Here is a 23,681-nt window from a genome sequence, read left to right on the forward strand (position 1 = left end):
GATAAGATACACACCCAATCCTGTGAGGTTCCACTAGACATTTACAAGAAGAAAAAAAGAAAAGCAACTGGGAATTCCTAGTCGACATGTGATGTCCCTTAAAAGTCTTGTATTTTTTTTTTTTGTCTTTTGTTTTAACTACAACAAATACAGTCACACAATACAACATCCTTCTGACCTGGCGAGGAAAAAACAACCCCCCCCCCCCTCCCCCCGCCCCCCCAAGAAAACGTTCTCAGCCGCAGACATGCTGAGCAGATCTGGAGGAGTCGGTGCCTGCAAAGAAACTGAAAACTAAATCAAAATAAACGAGAGAGAAGAGCATGGAGGGAGCGTTCACTTTTTGAGGGGCTGGTAGACGGAGGCGTTGGGGTCCAGGCCGGAGGGACTGGTGTCCATGAACTTGGAGGAGTAGTGGGGGGCCACGGGGGTCATGCTGCTGCTGTCGGCCGTGTAGGAGATGCTGGGCATGACGGCCATCACCTCGGCTATCTTCTGCTTCAGGTCCTTGATCTCCTGGTCCTTCTGGAGGATCTGACCTGAGACACGCAAAACACACACCCCCACGCAAAACTGTCAGCCAAGGTCACCATCATCATCATATCATGTCACATCATATGCAATATTCATTTTTGGATAGCATTATCAGACAAATTAATCTTAAACAATAATGTAGAGTAGGTGGTTTGAGAGGGGATGTCAATAGACAGGGGGGGGCAGAGAGGTTGTGGTGGTGTCAGACCATACTTACTAGACTACTGTCATTGATATTTCTGAATATCACGGTTCGACTGCTAGGCTGATACCAACCACACACAGGAAAAACAAACAAAGCTAATTAAAATAATTCACTGGGGAGAACGGGGAGCCAAAGAGATGCAGAGCACACAAAACGCCTCTTGTTCATCTCATGAAATAAAAAAATGCCTCTTCTATAAATTAAACAAATACACATCTTTCCACCAGGTCTCAACTCTGGAGGACGCCTGGATAAGGCAACTGCTGTCATATAGCCTCGAGAGTGAGAATGACAGGGAGACACCAGAGCAGCCAATCAGGGCTCTTTATAGGAGATGGTAAGGGCCATGTGCTTAATACTGATCGGCTGGCCGAACCAATTGGTAGCCACTCATCCAAACGAGGTGAAGACTAGGTCGTTAAGATGCCACAAGGCGTTTAAGAGAAGAGAGTGAGAGAAGAGAAGAGAAGAAAAGAAAAGAGGACAGGGAATGGGGGATAAAGAGGAGTGGAGGACAGGAGATGGGTAGGAGTGTGTGTGGTGCTGTAGGCAAGTTGAGGCAGGCGGACCTTGTGCGATTTCCAGCTGTCTCTTGGCGTCGCCCAGGGCTGAGAACAGGTCCAGCTTGATGCGGGTCTCTGCGCTCAGGCTGTTCTCCAGGTGCTGGGTCTTATCCTGCATGGCTGACAGCGCTGACATCAGAACCTCCGACTCCTTCTCATTCTCCTTATATTTGTGGAGCTCCTGGGAGAGGGGGAGGGAGAGAGAGAGAGAGAGAGAAAGAAACAGTAAGTAAGTGACAGTGTCTGTATGTGGGTGTGTTATAGTATGTGTGCGTGTGACGGGCAGCATTAAGCATTGTACATTTAAATAATTCATATAACCCTCATCTAACGTGGACAGTCCCTGAAGATTAAAACAAATCAATTGAACAGTGAAAGGGATCTGGAAGCGGTCCTGAATGTCACCTGCACTTTCATCTCCAGCTCACGGATCTGGTCCTCTTTGAGCTTGATGTCCATGGTCAGCTTCTTACAGTCTGTCTCCAGCTCAGAGATACGCCTCCGCAGCGTGTCTGTGCATTCACCCCTGTGGGGGGGGGGGAGAGAGAGAGAGAGAGAGTCAACAGTGGGACAAGTGTGAAACAGGCCACCTCCACCACCAACAGTTCAGAATGTATTCGTGAAAGCCTTCATCAAACCAGTTGAGAGTGATTGAAAACAGATTCTCTTTCATAAAAACAACTACCTCACTAAAACAGGAATGAAAAAGTGCCACAAGCAATGAGAAGAGAAGAGAGCTCACAGGTGGAAGACAGTAGCTGTCTACTGCCACTTCAGACCCTGAACACTCTTCAACTCAGCTCAGTGCCGAGGGTGAATAAAGTTGCCTAAACGGTCGACATTCTAGAGCCCCAAGGGTGACTTTATTCACCAAGAATGCCTACAGTACATGACGATGCTTCATTTTGTAGCCAATCAAAGTATTTGTCGCTCAGTAAACACCACATAAAACACGTGTGTCACTCTAGGTGGTGAGTGTTCTGGAACTCTCTGGCAGTGAGTGAGTTCATGTGAGTTGGCGGTGACCTCTGGAAGTGTGGAGGGCGTTACCTGGAGGCAGCTGCTAGCGCCACGGCCCTGGCTGCTGTGGCCTCCTCCAGCTTCTTGCGTTTCTTCTCGTCTGCGAGCTGCTTCTCTGCTGCGGCGCGGGCCTCCTGCTCGGCCTTCAGCCTCTTCTCCAGCTGGCCCACCGCCTGCTTATCCTTCTGCTTGGCCTGGACGGCGTTATGGAGCCTGCACACACACACACACACACACACACAGCCGTGCAGCAGCACATGAGACACCAGGCAGCAGCAGCAGCGCATCCCTCCCCGGGGTTTGTGTGTGTGTGTGTGTGTGTGTGTGTGTGTGAGAGAGTGTTGGGTGTGGGAGAGTATCTGCAGGTAAATGTGTATCTATCTGTGTCAGTTAGGACTGTGTGTGTTTGAGTTTGAGTGTGTGTGTGTTGTGTGTATCAGAGTATGTACGTGTGGGTGTTAGATGAAGCGAAAGTGAGGTACACTAAAGCCTGTGTAAGAACATCAGAGCAGCAATGCTCATGAGTGCATGTGAACGTACAGTCAGTCAGTCAGTCAGAGAACAGATTGGTTGGGCGACCAAGACAACCCATTGGTCTTAGTTTCAGAAATCCATAATCTAGCCTTGAGCTCCCGTCTCATCCTCCCACACACATAGGGAACGAGGACATCTAAAGACTCTTCCCTGAAGACCCTTCCCTGTGTACTATTCCCTGAAGACCCTTCCCTGTGTACTCTTCCCTGAAGACCCTTCCCTGAAGACCCTTCCCTCGCCAGCAAGAGGAGAGACTAGAGGTCCACCCCTATGATTGGCTCAGATAGGAATCACCTGCTCACTCAGGAAGGCTGAGAGGACCAGCTGAAAGTCTTTCTAATGCAATTAAAGGGAAGGTCAACGGCTATAAGTTAACAGCTGAGTTTGTGGATGTTTGTATGTATGTACATGTATTACGCTGGGTTGAGTTAATGTTCCTCAGCAAGGATACCCCTGAGTCCTCATTTTGTCTGTAATGAATCCTAATTGACTGATTAAAGCAGCCAGCGGCATAAAGACCTCTGCTCATGTCTGGACTGCTTCCAGATCTGAGAACCATACCAGACTGGTGCTTTGAAGAGTGTGCCGTCAGAATGTACATCGTTTGGGTTCGTTGAACTTACTACCTGTTCAAGCCGAAAATCCCTATAAATATTTCCCATAGCTGATATATGTTGTGTAACATGTAGGCCTAAAGTTTCTGGTATGTTTTCTTGTCCGATTAGCAAGCGTTTGATTAGTCTTCAAGTTGGCCATGTCTTGTATCTAAGTTAATTTTTAAATGTTCAAGTTTTGAGTTCGACATGTACAAGAAACTTGAAGCCTCCATGTTTCACAACACTTATATTAACTATTTGAAAAAATCCAGATAGGAAAAATTAATTGGGATTTTTTGGCTTGAACCAGAAGTAAGTTCACGAACTACATTTTGGCGAAACCACCACTGCCTCTCTAAGGCATTGTGAATGGTCAGAACCCGGACCAGAAGCTGGTGCCACTCACTTGTTCTGCAGCAGCTCGTTCTCCTGGCGCAGTTGGCCCAGCTCAGAGCGGATGGAGCGCTCGGCGCTGCCCAGGGAGCCGATCTGACTCCGCAGGTCCTGCTCCACCTGCCGGCTCGCCTGGAGGTCCGCCTTCAGCTTCTTCACATCCTGCTCAAGCCTAGGAGGAGGAGGGAGGAGGAGGAGGAGGGGAGGAGGGGAGAGGAGGAGGGGGAGGGAGGGAGAGGAGGAGAGAGCAAAGGGAAAGAGAGAGATACAATGTGAGACAGTTAAGGAACTGACTCTGTACTATTACACACTGTGTATACACTCTGTGTATTTGACTCTGTGTATTCCTCCGCCCACACAGCCACACACACCCACCCCCACCACTATATCTGTACCTGGCCTAGACCAAGAATCCAGCTCTACACACACTCACGCAAACTTATCCTTCTTATTTACAGCTAGCATCAAGCTAATTCTTTTTTTTTACTGAAGATTTTAACAGTGACATTTCTCACCCCCCCCAGCCCAGCGATGTCGCGCTGGAAACCCCCATATCTGAAGAGACGGCATTACATGGTCAGTCTGAGCTGTTCAAGACTGCCACAGCACTCAGTCACATGACACCTGATAAGGGGAAGTATTCCATGCAGTCATTATGCACAAGCCAGTAACTGACACCTGGGCTTGAGAATATGATCAGTGTGACATTCAAGCATAAGCTACACTGTCTATACATGTCTTTAGAAACTGTGTGTGTGTGTGGGGGGGGGGGGGTGCAAGACAAAGAACCTCAAGCACGAACAGTGCTGTATGGATCTCGTAATAGTACCTGAGGCTTGTGCGTGTATGTATCTGTTCCCTTACCATACCAATACTTCATGCTTGCTAAAATCAGGTGTGTGTGTGTGTGTCTGTACTCTTACCATACGGATACTTCATGCTTGCTAAAATCAGGTGTGTGTGTGTGTGTGTGTCTGTACTCTTACCATACGGATACTTCATGCTTGCTAAATCAGGTGTGTGTGTGTCTGTGTGTGTGTGTGTGTCTCTGTTCTCTTACCGTATGAGTGCTTCAGGCTTGCTGAGCTGGTTGTTGGGGATGCAGTTGTCTGTGGGGTCCCTGTGGGAGCCGGCGGCTGTGCCCTTCCCCGCAGCGCACTTCTGCTTCTTCTCGTTCTTCCCTGAGGAAGAGGAGGAGGCGGCGGCGGAGGCGGGGGGGGCGGCCGCGGAGGTCACGCTGCCGTTGGTGGCACTGTGGCCGCGGGGCGAGGAGTTGACCGCCGCGTTCCCGCTGGCGTTCTTGTAGTTTTTGGAGGAGGAGGAGGAGGAGGAGGAGGAGGAAGAGGAGGAGGAGCAGGAGGAAGAGGAGTTGTCCTCCTTGAGCAGTAGATTCTCGGTGCTGCCCGCCAGCTCCGTGGTCAGTCTCTTGTTGTTCATGTGGTTCTCCATGTACTCCATCTCTTGGAGTTTAGAGTCTACGGAGGACGGCAGGATGCTGTTGTGTTGTTTCTTGGCCTCCCGGCCCTCTTTCCCTTTTTCTCGGTATTCCAGCTCGGGCAGCGCCGGCGCCAGCGTCTTTTTACTGGTGGGGGCACCATTCTGTGAGACGGGGCCCGAGTCCACCTCGGATATCCCTTTAGCTGCTGCGGCTACACGGAGGAGGAGGAAGAGGAAAGGAAGCCGGAGAAAGAAAGAGAGAAAGTGAGAGGGGATGGAATACATAGAGCCGTTGTTGGGATTCACAAACCCCCTTGGCAGCTTTCAGAGACTATTCCTAGATCAGCCCACCCAAACACATAAGTGTGTGTGTGTGTGTGTGTGTATTTGAGCTAGAGAGAGTGTGTGTGCTGGTAGGTACAGTACTGTGTGTGTGTCTCACCTTCCTCTGCCTCCCTCTCTTGCCTCTGGAGCATCTGTTGCTCTGGGGGCAGTGCCTGCTGCAGGAGCTGCATGTAGAACTCGTTTTCCTTCTGAACCTCCTTCTGCTTCCGTAAACGCATCTTATAGCTGACGTAGCTCTTGAAGCCAAAGCCCAGCGTCACCACGGGGTAGCCAATGCTGCAGACAGACAGACAGACAACTGCGAGGTTCAGACAATCAACCTGTCTAGTGGATCCAAGATACTAGACTCTCTATCTATCTATCTATACTCACTGGCCATTTTATTAGGTACACCTGACAATGAGTTCACTGTACTCCAATGGCCTCCACAGTCACCACATCTCAATCCAATAGAGCACCTTTGGGATGTGGTGGAACAGGAGATTCGCATCATGGATGTGCAGCCGACAAATCTGCAGCAACTGCGTGATGCTATCATGTCAATATGGACCAAAATCTCTGAGGAATGTTTCCAGCACCTTGTTGAATCTATGCCACAAAGAATTAAGGCAGTTCTGAAGGCAAAAGGGGGTCCAACACGGTACTAGCAAGGTGTACCTAATAAAGTGGCCGGTGAGTGTATATCAACACTATACTAATACTGGGTAGGGCCTCCCTCTCAAAACAGCCTCAATTCTTCGTGGCATTGATCCCACAAGATGTTGGAAACATTCCTTTAAGATTCTGGTTCATGATGACATGATTGCATCACACAATTCCTGCAGATTTTTCAGGTGCACTTTCAAGCTGTGAATCTCCCGTTCTACCACATCCCAAAGGTGTTCGATTGGATGCAGATCCAGTGACTGGGAAGGCCACTGAAGAACACTGAACTCATTGTCATGTTCATGAAACCAGTTTGAGACGACTTTTGCTTTGCAACATGGTGCATTATCATGCTGGAAGTAGCCATTAGAAGATGGGTAAATTGTGGCCATGAAGGGATGTACATGGTCAGCAACAATACTCAAATAGCCTGTGGCATTCAAACGATGATTGATTGGTATTAACGGACCCAAAGTGTGCCAAGAAAACATTCCTTACACCACTTCCGCCATGAGAAGGTGTACAGGTGTACCTAATAAAGTGGCCGGTGAGTGTATGCATGTGTATATTATTATTATTTTGAATGACTACCATATAACAGCTCAATTACAGTGCATAATGCAGGCTAATATATAAATCCAACTTCCCCTCAGAGGGCTTAAGGAATACTTATGTGTACTTTAACGAGTACTTAGATTTTACATGGAGGTCTTTCTCAGTCCACGGCTTTGTATGACCTCAAAGATTTTTTGCTGAAATATTCCTTAAACCCTTGCTTAAGTTTGATTCTTTCTCAGTGTTATAGGCTAGATTGAACTAAACCAGCATGTAATCTCTTTCTCTCTCTTAAGAATAACAAAGAGAGGCTTCACTGAGTAGTGTTTGGAGCTTGGGGAACCTGGGGCATACCCAGGAGTCATTACTTGCATATTATGGCTAACAAGCAGAAATAATATTGTTTTCGGAGAGGCAATGGGGCAGAACAATTCTCTGCTTGAGCCTGTGGGCAGGAGAAGGAGTCTTGGTAAACATACACGCCTTGCTTGTGTGTATCTGGGAGTAGCGTGACGTAAAAAAATGGGATGCCTTCAGGATGCCCTGGCTGAGATGAAGCCACTCACCAATGCGCTGCGAAGGGGCGACACAGGTCCACGTGGAAGTTCTTCAGGTCTTTGAATCTGATGGCTGCTTCTATGTACACGAAGAGTATCCATAGGGACACGGTGGGGAGGCAGACCCCTCTTTCTATGGACCATAGGGGGGAGGGAGGGAGAGAGAGAGAGAGAGACGTTTGAGTACAAGAAACAGGCCGTGGGTCGTGAGAACCACACGCACGTTTGCGAGATACCACAACGTGACTTCTGCAGAACTTTCGGCAACGTTTCTATTTTGTGGTCATCGGCTTCTCCCGTAAAAAAAACTAAAACAACACACAACGCAACAACAGCAACAGAGGGGAGAGAGAGCGCAGCATGTTGGAGTAACAGGTGACACACAACCCACAAAAGGACAGCCCATTCAGTGAGACACACAAAGGCAAAGAGAGCTCTCCAGAGAGCCAGCATGACTGGACGTGTGACGCCTGTGGCTGTGTCTCAACCCGTTTTGACCACGTCTAATCCCCCTCGTAGTACATCCACATTAACACACTGGCTGCTCTATTATTACAGACTGTGGTCAGGACAGAGGCCCTCTCTCATTGTCTCTGAAATAACCACAGGGGCATTCGCCAACACAGGATAGGGCATAATAGAGGTATTAATACTGGGATGACGTTTGCGAGGATCTGAGTGCTGGAGTCAACGTGGTGGTGGTGGTAGTGGTGGTGGTGTGGGGGGGGGGCTGTTGTGTTTGTGGGGTCTCTGATGTGGCACTTCCTCTCTGGAGGTCCATTTGACACCTGTCCGTGGTCGACAAGGGGGGCTACCGCTAAATAGGACTGACGCCTGATACAGCCCGTCCACGCGGGATTCTGAGAAGTCAGCTGGCTCTTTGTAAATAAGATAACGTGCCGGGGTCGGTCGAGAGCTTTGCGCAACTCGCTGGTAACATTCGTGTTAGCCCCATTCCACCAGAGACACGCGAGACCAAAATACACAACCCCTTGGTGAGGCCTGAGGATCAATGGGGCAAGCCCATGAAACTAGGTGGGCCCAAGTGGAGTTGAACAGACGTATCTGCTTCTCTGTTAGTGTTGAGATGTGCTCATCCAGTTTGTAACAAACTGACATTGTACGCATTTCCTCTTTTAGGCAGTACGATAAGAAAAACTCACAGTGGTAAGACTAAACTGATGCAAAACCAGGATCTATATTTCAAAACAGGGATCTGTACATGGAATATGCAAAGCCTTTTTTTGAGTCACTGTTATTCTAAAACATGTCCACTCGTAGGCAGGTAAAGGAGGGAGAGGCTTACCTGTGTGCCACACGTACTGCACCCACACGTAGGTACTGGCAGCGAAGAACAGCCATTGCACGGGGATGAAGAGCAGGCATATGATGTCAGAAGTAAACGCCACACACACAAAGAACACTGAGAACGCCTGTCAGAGAGAGGAGGAGGAGGAGGAAGAGGAGTTAGTAGTAGATCTGCCGTCAGGAACTAAGACCCACCCAAGGCCAACTAGAGAAGGATGTGGGGTGGAAGCCCCCCCCCCACCACCACCACCATACAGTCAAGCATGTGTCTTAGTATCTTATTTGTAACTGGACGACCAAAGGGTCATATGACACAATGTTGAGAACACTGACACTGATATCGACGCCAGTGACTGGAACTTTTTATCCTGTTAAGTTCTCTGTCGGTTTAGATTTCACACAAGCGCCTAAACCATTCCAACAATAATAAACATGTCGAACAAGACTGATGGCCTACACATTAACCTTCATGTAAAAACTCAATTTCCCAATGGGAGACAAGAGTAGGTGGATAGGGAGACCCTGTTCTCTCAGCGCCACTCTATAGCCTCTCACATTTCTTTGATTTCCCCATGTAACACAACACATGCGAAGAGAGTGTGGTGTGGGGAGAGAGAGACAGAGTAGGGCTTTAGGTCCTGTTCTATGGAGGCTCCGTAGGCCAGCCGTCCTCCTCCCCCAGCCAGGGATCAGGTCAGGTCAACCCCAGTGGGAGACGGACACTCACCAGCCCCTGGTATCTGAAGGAGTCGTACACGCTTCTGATGAACAGCCAGAAGGGCCACAGGTACTCAAACCTGAACTCCAGCACAAAGTCTGCCAGCAGCACCAGGGCCCACACCACCAGGAACTTCAGGTACAGGAAGGTACTACAGAGGAAGGGGAGAGAGAGAGAAAGAAAAGACACGTGAGAATAATGCAACATCCTAACTGTCATTCTCCAGCGGTTTCCCTTGGGTTGGGTGTCATCATCCATCAAGGTAGCACGATAGAGGCCTACCCCTGCCACCTCTACTAGCAATAGAAATGTCCCATTACAGGAGATATGCCAATAAATCAATATTGTGTACTGATTTAAGTGAGAGAGTGTGTGTGTGTGTATGTGTGTGTGTGTCCATGATCACACAAATAAGTGTCCATACTGCTTCTGTTTGGGAGATAAGACGTTGACGTGCTGCATTTAGTCTAAGCAGCTTATGAAATATAAGAAGACGCAATTGTGCATGTGTACATTCACTCTCTCTCTCACACACACAGTAAAAAAGGCCGTTTTAAAAAAAAATATATATATATTATTATTATTATTATTATTGTTGATGATTCTAGACTAGCCAACCGGTAATTAACCTATGAACTAATATGATGCTGTGTGGATTATGTTTGATTCAAGAATAATCAGACCCTAGACAGATCTCTTGTTGAAAGCACACTGAAACCACATTCAAATGAGTGGAGGAGAAGTTAGGGATTCGGCTGTGTGATACCAACCAAATCTGTCCTCTGCTCATTTCCCCCTTCTTTGTATACAGACATACTGGTGCTACACTTCAGGAGAATCTCTAACAATATCGGTCTCAATCCTTTACAAATGCATCGCTGTCAAAGACTTGCATGCCACTGGGTCTCAGTGTAGGCCACTCGACGAGTGGATGTCCTCTGCTAGTCTCCTGACTCAAGATAGTCATCCGGTAAAAAATAAATTAAAAAAACGCTAAAATGTCAACATTTTATCTGGATAAGACATCTTTTCACGACATATTCATCATTTTCTAATGGTTGGTAACTACTGGGCATGTATTGTAGAAATGGATCATCATCATTATGATGTTTTCTCTCAATGGCTGCGCACAGATTTCTAACTCGGTGTATTGTTCATTTTCTGGAAAGGACGTCTGTCTCGCTGTATTCTAAAAAATAAATAAATTAAAAAAACAGAACTAAAAAGCACCTGCTGAAAAACTCAAGGATTAGCTAGCCTCACTCTATTTCTATTCCATGGCCTACTCTGCCTCACCAGATTACTGTTACTACCAGCAGGGGTCACGTCCAGAAGTGCCTGCTGTCACTCAATACTGTAACATGTTTAATTGTAGCGCTACAATACTCTCTGCAACATCAGAAAGAGAGGGACAGGACTGAAAAGAGCTTATAAACAAACTTGTTAAAACCGTGTTTCGTCCTTCAAAATAGCCATAGCTCTCACGTCCCAGCTGTGAATTGACCATTCTGGTAACACACCCCCTTCCACAATCACAACAGCTAGCTACAGAACTGATGACAAGGTAGGCTAGATTAGGCTATCATGTCCCATTCGCCCATGGTCTTCTGGTGCAATTGAACAATGTGGTTAGCAAAGTGATGCCTATTAGCTACAGACAAAGCAGGCTTAGCCAGCTGAGGACCTATCCTGATGCAAAAATAATGTCAAACCATGATATTGTTGACATGGACAGGAGGTGGTTTGTGTTTGTAGCTCGATGGATGGGCTATTCGTGCCCCCTAATGATCTGTGCCGTTCAGACGAGATACTTCGCTGGTCGATTTTGAAATGACAAGGGAGTCCAGAAATAGGAGTTCGAATATGAGCTATATGTTTTAAAAGCAAGCCTCTTGGCTGTGGCTGAGGCCTGTCGCCAGATAGCTAGCAACCTGCTACAACAACATAGCAGCTATTTTAGCTGTTCTGTAGCTAACCTTAGCGAGTAAGTTTCCTTGAGTGTGACATTGTACATAAGGGGGAGACAAGTAGCTAGCTAAAATGGGAGCTTTCCAGAAGACAGCTGACCACTCAGCCCCGCAATAAAAGACTCCGGTGTGGAAGCCCCCCAGGCGTTATGGTGGTGAGGACCCGTTCGTCAGGCTTCATATACCTGCCGTATATACCCTCGGTGATTCGGTTCCGTTTTAACGGCCGTCGGAGTTTGCTGCAGTCCGCATTGCGCCGCTTCATCCTCCCCTCCTTCGCTTTGGCTTCTGAATTCCTACTGTAATCTTATCCAGTTTTCTTGCGTGAACAGACAAAGCCAATAAAATGAAGTCCCTGTGAAATATATCGCTGTTATTCTTTTTTTCTACTGGAAACAAAGAAATAAATAAAATACTCTGTTCAAGAACCTCCTCTTTTTCTGTCGGCGCAGGCTCACTAAGCCGCGCTATGATTGACACAGGTGACTGTGTGAGACAGGCGGTGTATCCAATCACTTTATTTCCTACAGGTTTTTAATTTTGATGGATGGGAAGATGAACCATTCCTATGGCTCTAATGTCCTGTCATTTAACTCTCGTCTCCCGAATACGACATTGTGGGGAGGTAGACGACGCCCCTATCTTGAGCGTCTCGCCTTGTGACCAATGAAATCCTTTGTGGACAAATCAGGTATTGCTGATCGACCTATCGGCTGGCTAAGGGGCGGGTTTCTATTTCTAAATTGCATATGGATTTTTGCGGTACACCGCGTACCGTGGTATGGTACATACAATGTGGCTATGATTTCTGATCAGACGAGAGGCTATTTTATGTGACACGCAGCCTATAAGTGATCACCCAAAAAAATAACACAAGTCTAAATGTTGCAGCGTGTGGAATGGCATTGGTAATTTTTCCTGATTGCAGTAATCTAATTGAGATCCATATCACCACCTTCTTTAACCTGATTCAATTATTTGATGTCATGTGTATCCTATGAAATGCTGAAGCTGACATACTATATGGCTACATTTCTACACAGTAAACACACGCAACAATATATAGGCAGAACGAAATACATGTAAAACGCGCGCGCGCGCGCACACACACACACACACACACACACACGCACGCACGCACAGTACAATGCATACTCTATTGTGTTGCCTTTGAATTTATCTCCCTCTGTTGGACAAAATCGGACGATGCACAGACACTGTATTTTATTGTAGTGTTCTTGTAGTGATGGGGAAACGAAGCTTTCTGATGCATTGAAGCTTTCTAGCCAATAATTTAGAATTTAGCCAAATTATAATAGATATGACGTCCCACGCGCCATAGTGCAGAAACAGCGCTGTAGTAGTTGGTTCGTTGGAGTATAATTCTTATTTATGTTTTTAAAAGAATAATATGAGCATTTCCAAGATTGAAATAAAGAGGGAAAACATTATGTGGAACAACATTGTGTATGCCTTCACTGGGCAGTGAAAGCGCTTCTTAACTGGGAAGTGACTTTTTTAGTTCCTGAACTAGCCCAGAGATATGGATTTCATAACACAACAAAACAATGCATACGGCACATGCACAGCATATACAGAAACTCATATTTAACTAAGATATGTGCTGTGCTTATTAGACATACTCCAAGCATGTGACATCAACTTAGTGTATACATTACAATAAGACTAGAAAACCAAACATTATATTATTAATCTTAATCCTCCTGAAAAATGTTTCTCAACGTTGCTGAGTGTCTGTGTATTACAGCGTATGAAACCATGCTGGATAAGCCTAAGGATTTACGGGGCACTAGAAAGCCTCCAAACAGGATCCACATGGAGGCAATGAGGGAGCCGAATGCTAGCATGAACCCAATGAAGAGCCACATGTGACTGACGGCACAGTTGTAAAAGGGTTGAGAAAGGGTGAAACTGTAAACGCCTTATCTTGAGGGCCCACCCCGTGTACCGTTTTGCCTGGCTGATCTCCTTCATTCAAAAACACTTCACTTGTTCGCCAGATGAGTGATATTCTCATGTGCTGGAAGACGCACACCGATGGCACCTCAATATGCCCCAAGTCTCCGCTGGCGTCTACCGCCTCTGCTCGTATTCCTTCAGACGGGTTTTGCTGTGATATTTTTTTTCTACGTTGAGGTTGATCAACATGTAGTGATTGATGATGGCAAAGCCTTCATTAACTTCTACTCAGGTGAGCTGCTGCTGTCGCGGTAGGACAGGTGAAATGGACGGTTCTGTGGGACTGCCTGGATCCATATGCATACCATGAACAGTTTGGGGGACATAACACGTGTTGTATCATGTAAAATGTTGCCATTGTTTGTTCTATTGGGGTCAGGAGTCCAGCACCTCATTGGCCTTGATTTAATTAAATACTGTACATCAAAATAAGAAATAACCACATTTGTACGTAATGCGTACAATATACAAAATAATCACTGCAATTGCCAATTTTTGTTGGGCAATTGTGGCCTTTCGTTTAGGGACAGGCCAGGGTACTCATGCTTAATATGGAGTCCATGCTTTCCACATGCAATGGTTTAAGAATAGTTTTTGAGAGAGAAAAAACAACAACAGGATGGGAAGGGGAGGGGCTGGCATTGCTGCTTGGGGGTGATAAATGTTGTTAGGCTGGTTTGGCAGATGGCCTTAGTTGGAGTGGATATGGTCTCCCAAATTTCTTTCATAGAACAGCTTCTTCATTGTGTCCAGGTTTTAGTGGAACTGTCAGTGAAACACTCACTTGATCATGGCGCTTTTCCCTTTTCATCGCCAGGAGTTGAGCCTCAGATATTGGCATCATGTTCTGATAAGTCCAGATGGTCTCCTGACTATCATTAAGCAGTACTAATACACGGATTATGTGTACCTTCTCTTCCCACAGAATTCCAGGATGTGAATGTGATGGTGATTCTGGGTTTTGGCTTTTTGGCCACATTCCTAGTGAGGTACGGCTTCAGTGGTGTTGGGTTCAACCTCCTGGTGTCAGCCATGGCCATTCAGTGGGCCATTCTCTTGAACGGAGTTGAGTCTTGGTATCACAGAGGAAGGATCTGTATAAACATGAGAAGGTATCAAGTAATAAAGTCAAAGAAAGTCAACATTTATTTATCATATGCACAGGATACAGATGTAAACTGTACAATGAAATGCGTGTGGAACCTTAGTTGAGTATGGGAGAGAGAGGCACCATCTCATCTTTTCAGATGGTGTCTAAATTCATTTGTATTTGAGCCGTAAAGCTGGATCTAAACGTGTTGAGGGACATGGACACATCTTAAACCTACATTTGTGTCGATAAGCCTTCAACGTTTAGATCATCTACAATTAAAGAAACATTTTGCCTGTGTGATTGTTGGGTAGGATATCATATTGTATCACAATTTACTGTTCAACATACCAGGAGGGATGTTGAAAGATGACCAACGTATTGAGCCCCTCTCCCGTGTTTTGCCTCAGCTTGGTTGTTGCAGAGATGTGCGCAGCCTCCTGCCTCATTTCCATGGGTGCTGTTCTTGGGAAAACCAACCCTGTCCAACTCCTTCTCATTGCCCTTGTGGAGGTGGCAGGGTTTGTGTTGAATGGCTGGCTACTCCAGACCTTCCTGAAGGTAAGCCAGTAGTTTACTAAACTATGATGATGATGACGATGTGCTTGTAGACTATAGGCTCACTGATAGATTCCCGTGGTGTATTTGTTTTTAATAGGATGGTGTAAGAAAATGAAGGACAGTCAACAACTTCTGGGTTTTAGGAATCCTTTACTTGTGTAACAGTACATGCAGGTACAGCCTCTAAACAGTCTTATGCTGCTGTCTACATGCAGGTACAGCCACTAAACAGTCTCATGCTGCTTCACGTCTTTGGGGCCTTCTTTGGCCTGACGATGTCATGGGTTCTCTACCGACAGGGATCTGAGAAACGGTATGAGAAAGAGAAATTTGACCGCAAGACAGGTCTGTTCTCCTTACTAGGTATGTAGAGCTCTACTGTCATGCTGATCGTTGTAACAATCACTTTTCTGTTGGGTGACAGGAGGACTGTTATCCCTTTAAATCACTGTCAATTGAGCAGGACAATAAACCTCACTGTTACAACTGCATGTCTACAATCCTGAAATACGAAAACATGTCATATGCTTTCAGTGTTTGTCTTCAGCATCACAGCCTCAATCATTTGAGTGTAGATTGCTGATTGGTAATGTCTCCGCTCTTGTCTCTCCAGGGACTCTGTTCCTGTGGATATTCTGGCCCAGTTTTAACTCGGTACTGGTGGACCATCCTCACCAGGGGACGAAGCTAAGCGTTGTCATCAGCACCTACCTAGCCCTGGCTGTCAGTGCTCTCACAGCTGCTGCTGCCTCTGTGCTCTCCAGCCCGAAGGGGAAACTCAACCTGGTAAAGATGGCCTCAGATGTTTTATGTAATGGCTGAGGTCACCAATAGGTGGAAGAATTTCCCAGACAAGACAAAGAGACAATGTTGGCTTTTCTCATCCACAAATCATTGTTTGACAATAAAGATTGATGAACAGTTGGTATTCATAAGATGTGAGATACATGGAGATTATTTGAATAATACCAAATAAAGAGGACGACTATATGTCATGTCTGGATATGAAATACAGTATCTCCTTTCCTCTCTCAGGTTCATATCCAGAGCTCGACTCTTGCTGGTGGTGTTGCCATCGGGGTTGCCATGTCAGTCGTACGTTTACCCTGGGTAGCTATGACGATTGGTTTAGCGGCGGCACTGATATCAACCCTGGGATTCCGCTACATTCAGGTAAGTGTCAACTAATACATTAATTTCCCTTGTCATGATTTTGCTAAATGCTTACCAAAATGATAAAATGATTGTCTATTACAGTGTCTTAACTTTACTTGTTTCTTATCCCTGGTGTATTTCTTCCAGCCCCTCATGCTGTTAGCATTTGAGTGCCATGACACCTGTGGCGTCCTCAGTGTCCACGGACTTCCTGGGATTCTGGGATGGCTCGCTTACCTTCTTCTACAGGTCGCCGACTCCGATGATGTCACAATGTAGGGGTCATTCGCATATCACAATCTCCACTAAATAGTTAAAAGGCTACGAATGGAATATAGGATAGGATAAGGGACATTAGCTATTGAACAGTCACAGTATACTACAAACATTACAGAATACTATACGCCCCAATCACTCTTGTTATGTATAACAGTTCTTGTTGAATACACGTGTGAATGCAAAAGTGAAATATGACTGTGTTCACAATAGATTGTGTGTGATCTTTTCAGGGCTGTCCGGTTTGCTGTGTTCCACATTTGCACCATCCTCATCACACTCAGTCTCAGCATGGCTCTGGGGATCCTCACAGGTGACTCACTTCTAGAGCTGGCCAGTTTCTAGGTGTTATTGGACTGTGAAATGATGTGTATGCAGCAGTAGTGTCCCTGGATACTCTGTTAGAGAATGAACTTTATTTACAAGCATGTACCTTCCTCCTAAGGACTCTTACTGAAGTGGAGTTTCTGGAGGCCACCCCAGGACAAGAAATGTTTTGATGACCAGGCTTTCTGGGAGGTGTGTAATCAATGATAATGAGATACATGCTATCATACAATTTGTATCAAGACATTAGTAGGTATAAAGAGATGTATGCAGTGATGGGTGAGAATAACAAGTTAATAGTAATCAATTATGATAGAGATTAAGCAATAGTATTCACGTTGCAAGTAGTATGGCAACACAAAGAAAACATTCAAATGCAATATACTTTGCAATGAATGTGTGTCTCTGTGTAAGCAGTCTGTAACCAAGGTTTGAACAATTCTGTTTTGTTTTTTTTACTTTCTTTTTGCAGTTTCCCCACCTAGCAGTACGCAAATGACGGAGCAGAAAGAGGAAAATGAGTCTCAAGGGGTGCACCAAGCACCACGGTGTCCTTTAGACCACACAGTATATCTCACGTATACATACCACTTGAACAAAATAAAGTAACATTTTGAAGTATAGACTTTTACTAAGTATCCTAGAGTAGTTGGAGTAGTAGTTAGTTTTTTGTATGAGTCAAGACAACAGAATATGTTCATTTGTGAGAGCTGTAAATAAAAATGCGTCAAACTCCTGTGTATTGTACATTTTCTGTTTAATGCTGCCATGGTTGCCAAAAGTGACCTCATGGTTTGGTTAAGTAAATGTATAAGCATTGCAGTCAAATACATACTCAAAGTAAAGACATGGTTGTAAGTGCTTTGAAACCTCTAGAGCAATACAACTCCTCATATGGTCTCACTTAAACTAACCCCACACCAGAATAACAGCTTGATTTTAGAACCTTCAACCTTAAAATTGTATGACTGCACAAAAACATGGTATTTCAGGAAAAATAGAAAAACAAATTGCATACTTCATGGTTACATTCTTCTCAGTAAATGTAAGAAAAAAAACTTACAGTATAATCAAAGACCACCTCTCCCAAAGATTTTTGTCTTGTTTCTCTCCTCTGTTTGTAGTTACATTTCCCTCAACAGAGAAAGCAAAACATCTTAAAACGTATTTTATCAGGAGTGTACATGTGGGTATGGTAAAACATTCGGAACAGTCTGTTTGTAAGGTTTCCACAATGCAAGGTTTTAAATCATGTATGGATCCCATTTATAAGAATTTAAAAGAAAATAATATTGCATTGAGATGAGAAATAGCAAATTGTGCTTATTATATTGAGAAATTTGCTTTTGTACAGCAAGAAACAACCTATTTATAAATTAAACACATGTTAATCTAAAAGCTAGAAAAACAAAAGAAAACAAATGTCATAATATAAAGTGAATATTTTGTAACGCTTGAAAGAAGGTAGTGTTTTGACAGTTCACTATTGTCCCATACATGAACAGATAGTATAACAGTTGACAGATGTACTATTGCCACAAGTCCTCAGTGCGTCCAAACTTAAACACCAAGCCACTGGAGAAGAGAGGTAAACCATTAGAGATAAGATATTAAATGGTTGTGATTTCAAAATATACAGTACAAACATGGGTTGACTGTAATAATACAAGGAGAATGCCAACATGAAGTCTCTATACTTACCCAAAGAAAATGAAAGCATTTTGGAAGAAAACTGCAATACCAGGATACACAATAGCCTTGTCTGTGAAAAGAAATGACGATATGGATTTCATAACACAACAAAACAATGAATACAGCACATGCACAGCATATACAGAAACTCATATCTAACTAGGATATGTGCTATGTGCTTATTAGACATACTCCAAGCATGTGACATCAACTTAGTGTATACATTACAATAAGACTAGAAAACCAAACATTATACTGAATCTTAATCCTCCTGAAACGTGTTTCTCAACGTTGCTGAGTGTCAGTGTATTACAGCGTATGAAACCATGCTGGATAAGCCTGAGGACTTACGGGGCACTACAAAGCCTCCAAACAGGATCCACATGGAGGCAATGAGGGAGCCGAACGCCAGCATGAACCCAATGAAGAGCCACACGCGAGCTCCTGCAGGACATGATAGAGAAGGGTGTTACAATATAGGGTCTGTAGCTCCTCTGTGTGTGTGTGTGTGTGTGTGTGTGTGTGTGTGTGTGTGTGTGTGTGTGTGTGTATGTATTTCTCTTTCTGTGTGTGTGTGTGTGTGTGTGTGTGTGTGTGTGTGGGTGTATTGTAACAACAACAGTAAACCCTGCCGAAACTTGTAACTTGCCACAAAAATGTATTAAACAGAGAATTAGGTATATCAGGTTACCAGTGATGGGGTCAAAACATCTTTGTCCATTTGCATAAACCACACCAAAAAAAGCAACACTGCTCAGAGCTGTATAGAGCTGAATTTGATGACAATGTTGTTTTGCCAAAGGAACAATGGGCAAATGGCATGTCTTAACCCTCTTTTTAGTTTCTTAGATTGATCGTCAAACACATACCCGTCTGTCCAATACAACCTTCACTGTAGCTGTCCCCTCTCACTTGGCCATTTGAGACAGCATTTATCCTAGAGAGGTAAAAAAAAAAAAAAGCGAGAGAAGTTAGAGAAAGAACTCTCAGAACTACTGCTACTGGGGACACACCAATAACAGGTTGGGCCTTACATGAGGAAAGCGACTGTAGCGATGACCCCACAAGCGTGATAGGCGTGATGGAAGATGGCCTCATTTGGATATATGACAGCTGCATCAATGATGATCCACCAACCAGTGAAAAACTGCAAGAACAAGGAGAAGCGTTTGAATTCATGTACAAGAGTTTGAAGTTTTCTATTTAGGTTTCAGCTAAATATGAAGTCCCTCTTCATGATACTGTCAAATGTAATGGTACACACCAGTACTCCGGCAGCTATGGATGCAATGGTGTTTCTTTTCTCGCCCCAGTCCACATTGCACTCGCAGTCTCCGCACCGGATTCCATCCAGAAACCCTGACATGATGGCTCTGAGCTGCAACGTTCAGGAAACAGGAGCAGGGTTAGAAGATTAGAATCCTAGGAATGGAATGGACATGCCCTTGCATGGTAGCTGATTACTGTGAATGTATAGGGTGGAAGCAACATGATTAGAAATGAATGGATATGACATCATTTCAACCAACCCATTGAAACATTCTAAATTCTGAATGTTTAGATGTGGGATAGAGATTAGACCAGTCATAAAAGAGGGTTGCCAGGCACCTAATCCTTCCAGTAAAGTAATGAGATGCATACTGAACTTCCTGGTTCAAGTCAAGACATATTACATTCCTTGGTTAAAATATCAACCCGACATAATATAGACTAACTATCTAGTATTGGTATCAACTCAGACTCACCAAAAGGGTTTTACAATTAAATAAAAAATTGCATTGCGACACAAGAAACAATTGTTTTGAGCATCTACAACGATGATAACCATTGCAGTCATTGCTACTCAGTAGCACTAACCTTCTAATGCTCAAGATGCAATTGCCTAAGTCTCTGTGACCCATTTACCCCCATCCAGATTGTGTAAAGTTGAGGCGGACTGCGCAAACATAGTGCCGTTTCAGTGCTCTTCAACAAAATCCCTTGTACACAAAGAATCAACTACCATCGCTCACGCAGTTTTCAAAGAAAATTAACATCAAAGCATTTAATCATGACAATAAATGACAAATGTGAGAAGGGTGGCTGAATACTACCCCAATAACTTTGTTCTGCGCTATCGCACTGTCGGTTTATCATAGCCCATTGTTCATGGATTTTGGCTAGCAAAAAGCCCTTCCTTGAGGTTGATTCGTATTGCGGCCCCAACGCAAAACATACATCTATTCGAATGACAATAATATGAGCTAGACACCAATTAAAATCAAACATGATCAGTGATGTTGTCACTTTATAATCAGCCTTGACATTACCTTGACTTGTAGGTTTTGGTGTTGGACCCCTCCAGACTCTGTTCACCACTCCGCTTCCGAGACAGCTCTGCCCTGCACATGCGCACTAGATCCACACCCATTAAACTCAGCGTGCCAGAAGCAGTTGCGCATTTAGTAGGTCTGCTGCACACAACTTCAACCAAACAAGTTGTTCCCCCAATAAGACCTTAAATAGATTTCTTAAGATGCCTTATCCAAGCGACTATGCATAGGCCTACGTGTACACTATTCAGCTATTCATCTCGTGTTCAGCAGCAGCGGTAAGGGGGTCACACACCGCAGTCATGAAGCAACACTACAGGTGTTCCTAATAAAGTGTTCAGTGAGTGTACAATGTAACACTCAATGAATAAAGATGCACATTTGTCATGTATTGCAGAATGTTGGTGGTATATTTTACCCATAAATGTAAGATTGTTACTATTTTGTTTTAGGTCACATGAGAGATCATGTGCCTGTCTTATGACATGCTCTCTCTTTCTTCTCCTACATCTCTCTACTCAATGGAATGTCCAGTCTCTGGAATTAACAGAGAAATACACACTAGTCTTATAGCATGGTGTCTTATACACACTAGTCTTATAGCATGATAAATCCATTCCAACGTCAGCTAACAAAACTAAATCTAAACATTGAAGAAGGTTCATTCTTAGTCAGTCCAAAATTGTCTTTATTACATATTACAAAGTGGTCAGTTACATAGAACAGAAGTTTAAAACAAATGCCTGAACATGATCTAACAACAACACACACACAATCCAGACACTAGACAGTGGTCCTCAGTAACATAACAAATCAAAATTGTGTTACAATACATCTGATAGTTGTTTTTTTACATTTGTAAGATAAGAGAAATTAAACAGAATATTTCATATTGTGCAGTTGCTATAAATTATAGTGATTGTTTGAATAAAAGGCACATGCCATATCTTCAGAAAAGAGTGCAACTAGGGAACTGAAATCAGCTGACTAAAATACCCCGAGCAACTGCAAAGCCACTGAGATGGAGAGAAAGATGACTCCAAGATACCCAATGTACCCATATACACCATGCATCCTCTTGGATGGATCTGGGGGAGCAAAGAAATACACAATACTCTAAATGACAGATATCACTCATACCAAACTAAGTGTGAATCTTCCAATTATGAACTGTTACCATTCTGCTCTATGTAAACTTGACTGAATTTCCGCACTTTAAATCGTGCATATTAAGTACTTAGACAAATATTCTCATACAACATTTCCTTAAGGTACATCTGCATAGCTTATGTAAACGTTCATACATACTGTAGCATATCACACAATTACATTTCCAAACATTCCTTTGTGTGTGTAAAATCAAAATTGCCAATGATCAAACACATTGACGTTGAATAACCTTGCAGTACTAAAAGCATGCTACTCTGAGGAGAGCCTGGGAAGTTTAACCTTTTACTCTAATGCCCTGTGCCCATTTAGTTAATGATTAAAGAGATCTGACTCAAGAGTCATATCAGAAGATATGTTATTATACAGTGCATTATGCACAATCTCTACATCTCAGCCATTTAGTTACTGTCACTGTCGTTATGGGAGAAGGTCTTACCTCCGGTGTAGTAACCCCAGGCGTAGGAGAACCGACTGGTCACCCAGATGGCCCCCAGCACAGCGGCAGCAGTCTGAGAGATAAGAGGGAGGGGTGGTTAGGGAAGAGGACAGGGGACAACACATTGGGAGTGGTGTGAAAGAGAAACACACTCAGTTGTCTGTCCATTGGAGAAGATGCTGAATCACTGTCAGAGTGTGTTGGGTGTGGCCTTGATTGGTATGTTGGCATGAGCCAATAACTAACCACTCAAACATGTCTGCCCTTATCAGATGTTGGTCTTGCTAAAGAGGTAACATAGCATACATGTAAATTGTGAGTGAGGTTGAGGCAATTCAAAAATGTTGTGAATATTGCCTTTTCAAATATAATTTAGAGGAATTCTGAATGGCAGGCACCTTTGAACCACAAGGGGTAGAGTGGTTATAAGTCAATCGTAAAAAGTAATAGCTACCATTAAATCAAGTGACGGTGTGTGTATGTCTGCTTGAGTGTGTGTGTGTGTGTGTGTGTGTGTGTGTGTGTGTGATAATAATGTAATGTGCCAGGCTGTTGATGAATACATACGGGATAGACCAGAGCAGCGATGGTCTGGAACACCAGCCACTGAGGATACACCTCCAGGGTGTTCTGGTGGGCCCTCTGGATGCAGTTAAACACCTGGTGCTTGTCGCTGTACATGGTGGGATACTGGAGAGTAGAGGAGAAACACAGTGAGCAAATCTGGAACATGCATATTCATATACAAGGCTCCTCTATAACTCTATATGTGACTGTATAACTAGACCAGAACAGTTGAGTCCACAGTTAAGCCTCCAGAGCTCAAAGCCAAGAGGTGGCTACTTACCTTGACATCATATTTCTTTCTGGCAGAGCCAACCTGGATCCCGAGGTAAGACAACATGATCCAGCTATAGAGGTAAGTTAATATAACATATCCAAAGCTTGGTGGCAACACCTCTAGAATCTCCATTTGCCTGCAATTTACTTTTACTGGTTCGACTGAGTGTCTGCACGTCTACCGAGGTGTTTCGTGTTCCACCGATTGTGTAATGTTAGGATAAGTAGAGGTTGAAACGGAAATAGAAGTTGTTGCGTATATGTATTCTCGCGATCCACCCACTAATCCAGTTGCATTCTCGCGATACACCTACACATCCAGTTGCATTCTTGTGATACACCCACAAATCCAGTTGCATTCTCGCGATACACCCATAAATCCAGCCGATCACAATGCTCCGGTAAAAAGTAAAGAAACACAAACAAAATATGTAACACACATATTGGCATTTTATTTACTGTTTA

General features: G+C 44.3%; 4 protein-coding genes across 4 annotated transcripts; 1 reads left to right on the forward strand and 3 right to left on the reverse strand.

The window, feature by feature from the left end:
* Positions 1-232: 232 nt before the first annotated feature.
* Positions 233-11,812, reverse strand: maco1b (macoilin 1b). Its single transcript, XM_083683099.1, has 11 exons — positions 11,563-11,812; positions 9,420-9,561; positions 8,691-8,817; positions 7,394-7,517; positions 5,725-5,903; positions 4,906-5,494; positions 3,859-4,017; positions 2,353-2,535; positions 1,708-1,828; positions 1,309-1,483; positions 233-539 (listed from the first exon to the last, which is right to left on the reverse strand). Exons 1-11 carry the CDS (start codon positions 11,640-11,642, stop codon positions 337-339), a joined length of 2,082 nt encoding a protein of 693 aa, XP_083539225.1. The 5' UTR covers positions 11,643-11,812; the 3' UTR covers positions 233-336.
* A 1,623-nt stretch (positions 11,813-13,435) lies between these two features.
* rhd (Rh blood group, D antigen) lies at positions 13,436-17,355 on the forward strand (the record flags this gene model as incomplete). Its single annotated transcript, XM_083683142.1, has 10 exons — positions 13,436-13,589; positions 14,283-14,469; positions 14,858-15,008; positions 15,224-15,371; positions 15,622-15,794; positions 16,044-16,181; positions 16,311-16,438; positions 16,673-16,752; positions 16,885-16,958; positions 17,239-17,355. 10 exons carry the CDS (start codon positions 13,436-13,438, stop codon positions 17,263-17,265), a joined length of 1,260 nt encoding a protein of 419 aa, XP_083539268.1. The 3' UTR covers positions 17,266-17,355.
* Positions 17,356-17,506: 151 nt separating this feature from the next.
* tmem50a (transmembrane protein 50A) lies at positions 17,507-20,860 on the reverse strand. The gene is made up of 7 exons (XM_083683123.1): positions 20,768-20,860; positions 19,723-19,836; positions 19,493-19,605; positions 19,328-19,395; positions 18,810-18,902; positions 18,468-18,528; positions 17,507-18,341 (listed from the first exon to the last, which is right to left on the reverse strand). The coding sequence occupies exons 2-7, from the start codon at positions 19,822-19,824 to the stop codon at positions 18,296-18,298; spliced, it is 483 nt and encodes a 160-aa protein (XP_083539249.1). The 5' UTR covers positions 19,825-19,836; positions 20,768-20,860; the 3' UTR covers positions 17,507-18,295.
* Positions 20,861-21,440: 580 nt separating this feature from the next.
* Positions 21,441-23,441, reverse strand: mgst3b (microsomal glutathione S-transferase 3b). Its single transcript, XM_083683174.1, has 4 exons — positions 23,224-23,441; positions 22,944-23,066; positions 22,377-22,449; positions 21,441-21,858 (listed from the first exon to the last, which is right to left on the reverse strand). Exons 1-4 carry the CDS (start codon positions 23,347-23,349, stop codon positions 21,758-21,760), a joined length of 423 nt encoding a protein of 140 aa, XP_083539300.1. The 5' UTR covers positions 23,350-23,441; the 3' UTR covers positions 21,441-21,757.
* Positions 23,442-23,681: the final 240 nt, after the last annotated feature.

Source organism: Argentina silus (genome assembly GCF_951799395.1).
Source record: "Argentina silus genome assembly, chromosome: 13".
Lineage (NCBI taxonomy): Eukaryota > Metazoa > Chordata > Actinopteri > Argentiniformes > Argentinidae > Argentina > Argentina silus.